We start from the raw sequence: 12,643 nt of genomic DNA on the forward strand, positions 1-12,643 counted from the left end.
CTGGCCGGTTGAGCAGAAAGTACTACCTCCCCAATTTTATGTAGCAAGTGTCACGACCGGGATCCGAACCCACACCCTTCTGATCAAACACCAGTGCTTGAATCCAGTGCTCGTAACCGCTCGGTCATGACTGACTCTTTGTGAACCCTTTGGTGGTAAAGTTGCACCCCTGCCGCTCCATCCAGAGTGAATCCAGAAATCCCAATACCCATTAGTCCCAAACAGTTGTAAGCAATAATTATTAAAGGCACTAGACACTAACAATAATTACTAACCATAAATGTTAGCATAAAAACAAACTTGGTAATGAGCAATAGAGAGCTGTTGATAGTATAAAACGTTGTGAGAACGGCTCCCTCTGAAGTTAAGTAGTTTTTGAGAAAGAATTAATTTTCCACGAATTTGAAGTCAGTCTGGGGACGAAAATTCCAAATTGCTCCCGTGTGAAAGCGCCTGTAGTTTACAGAACTACAAGGTTTGACAGATCTGTGTCGTCAGCGTATGGCAATGAGTGTTTGGGAAATGTTGCTCTACTCTATCAAACAATTTGGATGAATATATAGTCCTAAATAAATAGCAAGGGCACTTCACTCTTATTATGGTTCTTCGAAAGAATGTCAATAGTTGATTTGTCGGCGTTTTGGCTTTAAAATCAATTATTTTACTCAGTCACAATGATCATATTTTATTTCTATCAGTTTGTTTCAAAGTTGGGAATAGGTCCTGTGATTTTCTTGTAGATTAAAAATTTAAATAATAATATGCTTTTTTTCTTTTATTTCCCTAAAAGTTATTAACCTTCATCTAGACTAAGTAGTGCAAATTGCAATTTTATGGTAAGTGGTAGTTATTACAGGAAGCTATAGGAATGAAATAATTTTATGATTCAGACACCATCCCAAGTCCATTGATCATACGCCTCTCAAAATATTTATGCATGACGTCTTAATTCTCATCCAAAATGATGCTATGAAATGGGCGCACTTCCCCCATCACTTACAGTGGGGATTAGCATTAGCGTAGCTCATGCATAAATATTAAGAAAGGCATATACGATCAATATTGTGATTTTATTTTTAGGCTTTAATGTTGTTTTACTTCAGATTAATTCACCTAAACTGAAAACCTCTTGTAGTTTCATTGTTTATTTTAGCGTTTGAAATATTTAACTGGGTTAAACGAACAATAAAATAAGGTTCGCTTACCACCTGTCATAAAATCATTTTAAAATAATATCATATATAGGTTGTCCATTTCCATTTTTTTATTATTTTATAATGATTCGACCAATTATGTTTATGTCGTTTCAGCCGTTGCTACCCTTCGTGATGGTATATAGGTATTTAATAAGAAGTCAACTGAGGTTTTTTAATCGGTGAAATAAACTATTATTTATATTCTATGTTAATTTTTTCGAGTTTTGTTAGAGTTATTTTATATGTCACTTAGTGAAAAGGTAATGTTTATGTAAAAAAAAAAACGTTAAAAAAAACTATGTTACAATGTTCAGAATCCGTCCACAACCCACTCTTGGGGACAATTCCAGCACGAAACGTTCCCTGGCCAGGTCTTGGTATACAATATGATGTTGTCAATCTCCTTCTAAGCTACACTTATATCTCCCGGCACAGCTATGTCAGTGAGTCTGACACATCTTCTTTGCCTTATATCTATAAGACCACCATCTGGGGCCCTATTTTATATAACATGAGAGTCTGAATGCAACTTTCTCCAGAATAACGAAAAAAAAAAAAAAAAAAATGAACACAATAGGTCTTCAAGCAAAACCACAGAATAGCTTGAGAACACCAGAACATGATCAGGAGAAGGGCAAGAGTATTGAATGAATAGACGAGAAGCATGCGGGCATTACTCGATAGATTAAAACTCTAAGTTATTATACTCTATCTAAAAACCAAGAAACTATCAAAATCTTTAACTAGAAATAAGACATTAACGATAGCTTATGGCATTTGTCACGTTTATGGATTTGTTTATTTCCCACTGAGTGATGCGAAGACGTCTTCGAACCAGAATCCGTATCGAGTCACATCCGTGTAAACACTGGGGGAGTTTTGTTTGGTACACCCGCGGCCCCAGCTCGTGATCCCCGCCAGATACCACCGCTCAACGTTCCCTGACTCATCCCGTCTACTGCACACCAATGGACCGCCGGAGTCACCCTGTCAAGAGGAGGGGAAAACAATCATTAATTTGTGAATAATGTGTAATTAGGTGTTTGGGGCGTTCCGACCGGAACAGCTTTTGTTTCTGTTGTGTTTCTTTAGGTGTTCGTCCGTGCAACGAGCACGAAAACCTGTTGTTATTTATTGTTCTGTTGTTGTTTTTTCGTTTTCTTCTCCATCCTCTTTTTTCTTTTCCGTGGAACTCTTTATCAGCAGCATAACTCAAGATCTAAACTGACTTGAAACTTGAAACTCATCAGGCAATTGAACCTCAAGACCAAGACGGCACATGACGTCACGCGGAAAAACATATAAATACAATTTAAAGGAACACGTTGCCTTGGATCGGTCGAGTTGGTCTTGAAAAGCGTCTTGGAAACGTTTGTTATAAAATCGATATGGTTAGAAAGATGTTGTAAAAGTAGAATACAATGATCTACACAAATATGCCTCGAAATTGCGTGGTTTTCGTTTTACCTCCTCGACAAACACGGTCGGCCATTTATGGGAGTCAAAACTTTGACTCCCATAAATGGCCGACCGTGTTAGTTCGCGACGTAAAGTGAAAACCGTGCAATTTTGAGTGATACTTGTGTGGATCATTATATTCTACTTTTAAAACATCTTTCTAACCATATGCATTTCATAACAAACGGTTTCAAACGCTTTTCATAGACCAACTCGTCCGATCCAAGTCAACGTGTTCCTTTAACTGGATGTCTGTGGCCGGCAGAGTTTTTGATAATTATTGCGAAATTATTTATTATTTATTTATTTTATTTTCATTCTTCGGACAAAAAAAAAGCAAAACAATAAAACAAGTACAGGCCGTCCAGGGAAGGGCAAAAGTCAACAAACTTTCATCAAAAAAGATGTGCCCTCTCAGACCTAGCTCATAAAAAATACACATTTATATACTATACATTAAACATTCTAAAATTTCAGAATTGTTTTTAGCAAAAGATTGCATGTAAAAAGCAATAACACAAACGATATACACTAGGTTCTTTTTCAAAATGTCTACAGATTCACACCAAACCTACAGGGCTCGAAGACAATGACATTAGAAAGCCCCCCCCCCCCCATCCGCCCCCGAACTACCACTTACCGAGGAACTGCAGCCCCTGAGAAATGAGCAAAACAAGTCATAAAACATAAATTTCGTCTCAGTGAGATGAACATTGTTTTAGCATGCAAAAACCCATCAACCAACCATGAATGATTTTATACCAAAACATCCCATAACTGGCCTATACGCCCCTACACGCCAAAACTGAGACGAAAATATTGGTATACAATGTCCTCCCACGTCCGGGTTCAACCAATCACAACGCATGATTTGTGTAACGGTGTTATAATAAAAAAAACTACCCATCGTATGCACCATGCATGGTCTGGGGCAGATACCGGTGTGGAAGTAGTCTTGGTTCCAAGACCATTGGTGTTGCGCGGTCACACACAACCAACGTTCCGATTATGCACGGCTAAAACTGTACACGCTTGTAATGGACGAACGCTAGCGGGCGCTCTGTTTTTCTGATTTAGATCTCACCAAGCAACACCAATGGTCTTGGAACCAAGACTAAGGTGGAAGTAGATTATGTGCCCCCCCCCCCCCCCACCCCGCCAAACGGCAAATTATGTATAAATTCCATCTGATGATAGCGCCATCTTTTGAATTACCATTATTCAATTCAGCCGATGTTAAAGCAATCGCACAACATCGGTAAACAGTATCACTTCGTGTATCACAATTTATATATAAAATTACAAACCTGTGAAAATTTAGGCTAAATCGGTCATCGGAGTCGGGAGAAAACGGGAAAACCCACCCTTGTTTCCGCACGTTTCGCCGTGTCATGACATGTGTTTAAAGGAACACGTTGCCTTGGATCGGACGAGTTGGTCTATAAAAAGCGTTTGTAATCGTTTTTTTTTTTATAAATTGCATATGGTTGGAAAGATGGTCTAAAAGTAGAATACATTGATCCACACAAGTTTGCCTCGACATTTTGACTCCCATAAATGGCCGACCGTGTTAGTCGACGAGGTAAACGGAAAACCGTGCAATTTCGAGGCATGTTTGTGTGGATCATTGTATTCTACTTTTACAACATCTTTCTATCCATATGCATTTGATAAAAAAAACGGTTAGAACGCATTTCAAAGACCAACTCGACCGATCCAAGGCAACGTGTTCCTTTAAAATAAATCCGTTGTTCTCGATATCGAGAATTGGTAATGTTTTGAAGTTTTTTCAAAAAGTTAAGCGTTTCATTGAAGTTATAATAATATTTCAAGGGAAGTTTTTCACCATTACCTTCGGTAAACCCTTTAAGTTACTTGTAAATCTGTAAACTTTTAATTTTTTGTTCTGTTCAGAAAGTGTCCAATGGCTTAAAGCCATTGGACACTTTCGGTACACAGTATTGTCCAAGGCCCACACTTCGTGTTCCACAACTTATATATAAAATAACGAACCTGTGAAAATTTAGCCTCAATCGGTCATCGGGGTCGGGAGAAAATAACGGGAAAACCCACCCTTGTTTCCCCACGTTTCGCCATGTCATGTGTTTAAAATATATCCGTATTTCTCGCTATCGAGAATTGATATTGTTTTTATGTTTTCTAAAAAAGTAAAGCATTTAATGGAATAATATTTCAAGAGAGGTCTTTAACCATTACCTTCTATAAACCCTGTAAATTATTTGTAAATCTGTGAACTTTTTTTTTTTTTCTGTCCCGAAAGTGTATAATGGCTTTAAAGGGTCTATGTAACTTTTATAGGACAAAAAAACACAATGTCCACAGATGTACACTAAACTTACACAGTTTGAAGATAATGATAGTAGAAAGCTTCCCTGAAAATATTACGTGCTGAGGTGCTGTAGTTTTTTGGAAATGAGTAAAACAGTGTCATGGAAATCGATATAGAAAGGTTTGCGGTCATGAAAATCATTTTCGTCTCATGAGACGAAAACGATTTTAATCATTTGCAAACTATTTTCATGACATTGTTTTACTCATTTCTCAAAAACTACAGCACCCCAATAAGTAATATTTCGAAGGGAAGCTTTCCACTATCATTATCTTCAAACCCTGTAGTAAATGAAATGACATTTTGAAAAAGTACCCAAATCCTTTAAATATAATTTTGGGAACACGCACAACGGGGAAAAAATCCATGTGACACCGGACAGTGTGCTAAATGCATGTTCATTACCTAAAATACATCCCTAAATTTAAAAAGAAGTGGCTCTTGAGATGTTTTGCTCACCTGGCATGCGTCCTGGTGTACAGATCCTGCACAGATCATGTTGTTCGAAATAATTCCGGGGTAAGCATCAACGCAATCTCTGGGTTCAACAAGGGGAATTATCGCTTCTTGAAGAACGTGAGCAGCGTTACCATCCTCTAAAGGAAGAAACAAGATTGTATTTAGATTAAGCCAAACTGTAATTTGGCTTTCATAACACAATGCCAGCATAAACCAAACTGTTCTGGAACAGGAAGTACTGGACACGAGTTCCCCAAGGATAACAAGTGGTGTGCATGAGTTTTGGGGAGTGTTTCTTCTAGGGTAATTAGCAAAAATTCAAAAATGCTGACCAACCAAAAATTGAGGAGAAATCTGAAGTTTAGTTGTATGACAATGTATCTGATTTAATTTTCAAGAGGCTGAGAGACTTCTAAATATTTTTTGAGTATTTTTGAATTTTAAGCATTTACCATTGTTTGCTATATGAGTTGTGCACCCTTACCTGGTAGGTCTACTGCCCTCTAGTGGCAGAGCTTTCAAAAAGTCTCCCATTCTACATAACGGATAATGCTTGTGTGGGTCAACAAAGCTCAATATTAGAACCAGAGAACATTGCAGTATGTTTTACCAGTATCTTTAGACCAAAAGAAATCAATGTTCAGATGACAACTAACGTTAAGACAAAATTAATATTAATTTGTTCAGAAATAAACTCTCTTCCCTGTTTTAATCAAAAGAAGACCAACACTAATTGTTGTTTTCATAAAAGCTTAATTATCGGCCTTGGTTTTGTACTCGTTTTCGACACGCGCGATACTTGCACGTAGTCTATCGTGTGAGTTACTAAGGAATGTTTCGGATTTTAGTATTCGGCTGAAAAACACGTTGAACAAAACTCTCATAAATTCTTACCCTTTACTGTGCCAAACCCAGCGAGGTAACACACAGCGGTGCTGTCGAAGCCCTTACTGCCACCCGCGTCCCAACACACTGAGTTGATGAACTGACCTTCCTCTGGTAGTGGACTTGCAAGCACCATGACGGCGATGTCGTTGTCGAAGTTGTTGGGGTTGTAACATTCGTGAATGATGATCTGTGTCACGTCACTGACATGCTCGTTGTTGCCCTCGCTGTCATTTTCTCTGTTCTTGCCCAAAATTACCCTCCAGTTGGCTGCAACGTTAGCGCTGAGAAAATGAAGAATAAACCCTTGATAGTTAAACTAGAAGAAACCCCTCGAATCTTGCCACAAGTTTCACGGACCAGCTTTTTGTGTAAGGTTCTTTTATCTGGATCATCATTATCCACTTATCCCCAAATTTTTTCGAAACGCACGTTTAGTTCTTGCGCCCCTGCCAGATACCCCTCCCAACTTGCCTAATTATTTTTTCCCAAATTCCAAAAGATGTTTTCATAATAGTGGACCTTCTTAAGATATTTATTGTTATATTACATTAATTTGATACAATTATAAGCTTACCCTTGAGTTATTAAAACATCGACGCAGTGGGCCGCGGTAACAATGTACCTGTTCTCCACCAAGGTACCGCCACAGCCGAAAGAACCAAGTAAATAAAGCTGGGCGTACCACGGCCAGGCACCGCGTGCAGCGTCTTCACCACCCACGATACGCTGGGAGGTGCCCTCTGGTTGACGTGTTCCGCAACCGCCGTCTATATGAATAGTAATGACACACATTAATGTCATTGTTTGCATCATTTGGACTGTAGTAACAGTCTTCCATAGGGCCATGTGCTGTCTTGGTGCATGGATGTTATATAGACCTTATGCACATGACGTCATTTCTGTAGGGCGCCCCTCACCTAGAGGTCAAAAGAAGGTTGTTCATTGGCCAATCCTGTGCGCCGCGCGTACAAATCTGTGCGTTTCGATTGTTTTGTCACCGTTTTTCCACTAAGATGGCCGCTGGATGACGTCAATGCATGAGGTCTATACCGAGGAATGTTGCATGGAAACAACGCGTCACTTTGTAAAGCACCGATAAAATCAACAACAAAAAATACATAGTCTGCAATTAGATGTTTGTCTATGATTTTGTTTATACTCATTCTCATACGAAAGGAAAGAACATCCTACCAACGGGACCCCGAAGGATTGACAAAAAGAACCAAAGTTGCTGTCCATAGAGGCTCTTCTCTCCAGTTGGTTTTAAAAGAGATTGATTGAAAAACATTTACAAATGCGCATATCCTACACACATGAGATCATCTCCTTATAATTAGCCGAAGTGTGTCTGTGCCCTCATAATTTGCTGCCTTATGGAGTCTTATAACAAAATGGAAGGGATTGTTAACTACAGGAACAAAGAAAAGAACAATAGATGTCTCCACAGGGATGCAACAGGTGTGTGTGTGGGTAGGTATCCACATTCAAATCGGGGACCTATTACAAAAGGGACAATAGGTCCACGGTTGCTATCACAAAGGAAATCATTGTGGTCCCCAGTTGCTATCAAAAAGAATTCAACAAAGGAGGGTCCCGATTGCAGATTACACACTTGCGTGTGCGTGTGTGTGTATATGTTATTAGATCTCCTCCCTGGATACCACATTGACACTAGCGAAATTAACTCACTCGGAAGAAAGAAACTTCATACCCATCTATTTTGGAACAAATCCGTTCAAAATTGACAGAGTTATGGGCAAAAATACAAACACTTTGAGGGGTTTTGCGTGCCGTTAACACAGTTGGGGACACTGCAAGCAAATACCAATGTCAATGTCGCCTGTTACCGTGAACCTCCTGTTGTCCCTCTTTTGTGTAAGCTTGTTTAATTTTTTTTTGCAACAGCTCCTACTGGTTTTGTACACGTTTTCCAACTGTGGACACTTTCTTTTATTTTTATTTAAAAGCGTTATGTTCTGTTTCGTTCATTACCCCGTGCAAAAGGCTTCACGTTCCGCACTCCCGCATGCTCTAGATACCCCCCCCCCCCCCCAAAAAAAAAAAAAAAAAAAAAAAAAAAAAAAAACAACAACAACATGTGATGGTGCTTGTGGTGATGGGCATGAAACGCCGTATGTACGAAGCGTAATTAGCTGTAACCAATATCATAACAAAAAACATGGTGCACCAAATGGCATGAAAGAGACCTTAAATCTATGTATACAAAATTCCAACTTCTGACTATAAGAAGTTTAAACAAAAACCGCGTAGTTGGTAAAATTATTATTATAAAAAAAATGTTTTTCTCTGAGAACTTGGTGAATTTTATCTTGCTTAATATTCATCACTGTTCTGTAAAATAGTTAAGCTAAACTGACAACGACGATCATCGTTCGTACGTACGTTACCCTTCACGTGCGCCGGTAACCTAGTTTCAATAACTGGGCCCAATTTCATAGCGCTGCTTAGCGGCCGATTTTGTGCTTACTTTGCAATTTCTATTTCATAGCGCTGCTAACCGTAAGCACACGAAAAGGCATGCTAACCTTCCGGTGCTTACCGCACGAAAATAAATGACGTCACAATGCAAATCCACGGTAAACCCGCAATATGGCCGCCCAATTTTTCTGCTGTGAAATGCGCTAAGGCTTAAGCAAATTGTCTGCTACAGTAAGCACGCAAATTTGCTTACCGTTAGGCAGCGCTATATGAAATATGGCCCAGGTTCATTCATATATATTTTTAATCGTTAAATTTGGAAGCGTTATCAATACCTATGAAAACAACTCTGAGGCATATCACATAAACAAAAAATACCAACAATATTTTTGTGGGCTAACTTGTACTTCCTTTTTTTTTTATTACTTTGAAATCAGTTCAGATTAATTAAAGGGTCAATAGATGTATCTTAAAAGTCATAGACTGCAACAGAGAGCATAAATACGCCTAACATTTCAAGGGGCCCTAACGGGCCCCGGACCACACGCCGTAAATGTGACGAGAACAATGTCACATAGAGCTATATAGCTCTATGCAATGCCCCCGTCGATTGTCGCCCATATAAGACCAACTAAATGTGACTGGTATCATGCTAGCCATTACATTAATTATTATGCTGCAGTATGAAATATACAAGTGAAAGGCCACTTGGGCCAGTTTCCTGCTAAGCAGTTAATAACTTAACAACAACAATTTTTACTTACAACAAAGGGAAATTTGGGGACAGATCCCTGCGAGACAGACGAAGAGCATCCCGGCAGCGAAAAGGTTGAACATCTTGATCGGAGACTTTATCAGATGAGTTTGTAAAGAGCTAGGTTTCGGTGGTGAGTTTTGTGCGTTTGTGGCTCACTTTTTCACCAGAGTTCCAGTGGCTCATGTCGCTTGAGCCGTTTTACATAGACGGGAACTTCAAAATTTCATTGAAGGTGTTTACGTGATTTGATCTGTCCAGTAAACAGAATAACAAAAGGCAAAGAGGTAGAAAGTGGAACATTGGGTCGTACAAAATTCGTTATGAATAAAGTTCAGATTTTAGGCTTCAATAATTTTTAGGCCAACCATAAAGGTTTTGCTGGCAAACATTCACAGTTTTGTTGACTGACAGGCCCACCTAAAAAAAAATTCAATATATGCCCTTTTTTCCCCTCACAATGGTCTTGGCGAAACATGCAAAAACGGGACCCAATTAAGGCAGTTGACTCCATTCTTTGCGACCTAAAATCAAACTTACCGACGCCTGAACCTGGAGCCAATTGAATGACTTATAACAAACAAATTGTGGGTGTCAAAACATGTCTTTAATATAACTGCCAAGAAGAGGCAACTGATGTGGAAAATAAAAAATTACCTTGCATTCCATGACACATTTTGGACAACACAATATTGGCGCTTTATTTTCTGGCATTTGAGAAAGATCTAAATAAACTCCCGTGTCCGCTAGAGCGATTAAAATCTGGCTTGTTTTTGAACGTGTACAGAATGACATGACGGAACTGAGTGATCCGTTTTGTGTTTTTGTTTGTGTTTTTTGATTAAAATGTAAAAGATTTGTTGCATGATTGTGTGTCCAAATAAGTGAAAATGAACCACCGTGAGATTGACTGTGTAATCTTTCCAAAACAAATGACGTAAAATTACTTTGATGATTCAAGTTAGCTTAAACTCTCCTTGCCTTTCACCCCTACGGACCCGGTTCAAATCCCCCTTCCGACCGGAGCCTTGTTTGTGAATTAGGCTGTCAGTGTCCAACCCCAATATGTAGATTGGTGCTGTCCCCAATAATAATACACTACTATGATAACCATACATTCAGTTTTTGTAAACAACAAAAACCAGGGGGCTCGTGGGTGATGTCATAAAAATGTGATCGCATGAATTGTTGACGTAATTTCACCTGGTTCAGGAACTATATAGTTTTTTTTTCAAAATGAAACTTAAACTTCCGATTTGAACTGGAAGTAAAGGTCAAAATGGGTTCACGCTTTGTGTAGTTAAAACAAGTCCTTTGAGCCATTTCTTGTGACATATAGATGGTAAATTACAGTGTGTAGTTCAGTAGTTATGTTTGTTTCAGTTTTTTTTTTACGGGTTACTGAGTTGTTTCACTGTTTTCAAACTTCTAATAGCTTTTAAAAATCCAATGTGTGGCTAAGGATTTTTATGATTTTGTGAATCAGTAACTTTCAACTTCCGGCTTGAACCGGAAATAAAGGTACGCTATGTGGTGTTTCTTAAAGACATTAGACACTATTGGTAATTGTCAACGACCAGTCTTCTCAGCATATGCATAAAACAACAAACCTGTGAAAATTTGAGCTCAATCGGTCGTCGAAGTAGCGAGATAATAACACGAAGTTGTGTGCTTTCAGATGCTTGGTTTCGAGACCAAGTTCTAAATCAGAGGTCTCAAAATCAAATTCGTGGAAAACTACTTCTTTCTCGTTTACTACGTCACTTCAGAGGGAGCCGTTTCTCACAATGTTTTATACTATCAACCTCTCCCCATTACTCGTTACCAAGGGAGGTTTTATGCTAATAATTATTTTCAATAATTACCAATAGTGTCCACTGCCTTTAATAAGGGAATCAATGTGTGGTGAAGAGGTTTTCAACTACATGTAGTGGTTTAATCCCAACGAGGCCTGGTTCTTGATAATTTTACCGAGACAAAGTCGAGGTAAATTTTAAAGAACCAGGCCTCGGCGGGTTTAAACTACTCGTTGAAAACCGATTCAATACACTTTGATTCCCATTCATAAATACCTTTTCGATCAAAAACATCAACACTTCTGGTCAAAAAGTAAAAATAAATGCAAACATTATAATTGTTCAATGATTTATTTCAACACAACACCCCCAGCTATGAAATGGTAAGGCCCTCCGCCGCCCTAGGGTAAACAACTCCTTATAATGCTGTGGGCGTTGCGCGTATCGCGTGAAGTGGCACAACCGTCCCGGCCGTTGATCTCGACCAATAGGAATTGAGAAACTGTCTTATAAGCACATGTGCAAGCTTGCGTATCACGCCCAGTGTTTCACCACTTTTTATCGGTCATAAACAACGGTTTATACACACCCACGTGATGCGCTCTCCACCAATAGGAATAGCGAAACTGTCCGAGGTATTTATGAATGATAGTTAAGACATTATGACATTTTGTCATGTTTAGGGATTAAACTATTTCCCACTGTGTGATGCAAAGACGTTTTCGAGCCAGTCTCCGTAACGAGCCACTTTGGTGTAAACACCGGGGTAGTTTGGTCTGGCACACCCGTAGCCCCAGCTCGTGATCCCCGTCAGATACCACCGCTCAACGTTCGCTGACTCATCCCGTCTACTGCACACCAATGGGCCGCCGGAGTCACCCTGTCAAAGAGGAGGGGAAAACAATAAACATTGTTAAAGGATTTGGGTACCTATCAAAATGTCCATAGATTTACGTTAATCTTACAGCGTTTGAAGATAATGATAGTGGAAAAGCTTCCCTTCAAATATTACTTACTGAGGTGCTGTAGTGTCATGATTAATTCGTCTCAAGATACGAAAATTATTTTCATGACATTGTTCTACTCATTTCCCAAAAACTACAGCACCTCAGCACGTTATATTTTCAGGGAAGCTTTCTACTCTCATTATCTTCAAACTGTGTAAGTTTAGTGTAAATCTGTGGACATTGTGTTTTTTGTCCTACAAAAGTTACATAGACCCTTTGAAAGTCAAAGACTTCTATGGTACCACAAAGCTGCCATTGCTACTGCCGCGGGTGTTGTCATGTACACTGGTGCTATG

At 39.1% G+C, this 12,643-nt stretch overlaps 1 protein-coding gene across 1 annotated transcript; it reads right to left on the bottom strand.

Moving 5' to 3' along the window:
* Positions 1-1,275: 1,275 nt before the first annotated feature.
* LOC117307211 (transmembrane protease serine 7-like) lies at positions 1,276-9,832 on the bottom strand. Its single transcript, XM_033791894.1, has 5 exons — positions 9,555-9,832; positions 6,926-7,118; positions 6,358-6,632; positions 5,464-5,600; positions 1,276-2,183 (listed from the first exon to the last, which is right to left on the bottom strand). The coding sequence occupies exons 1-5, from the start codon at positions 9,625-9,627 to the stop codon at positions 1,995-1,997; spliced, it is 867 nt and encodes a 288-aa protein (XP_033647785.1). The 5' UTR covers positions 9,628-9,832; the 3' UTR covers positions 1,276-1,994.
* Positions 9,833-12,643: the final 2,811 nt, after the last annotated feature.

Source organism: Asterias rubens, chromosome 2 (genome assembly GCF_902459465.1).
Source record: "Asterias rubens chromosome 2, eAstRub1.3, whole genome shotgun sequence".
Lineage (NCBI taxonomy): Eukaryota > Metazoa > Echinodermata > Asteroidea > Forcipulatida > Asteriidae > Asterias > Asterias rubens.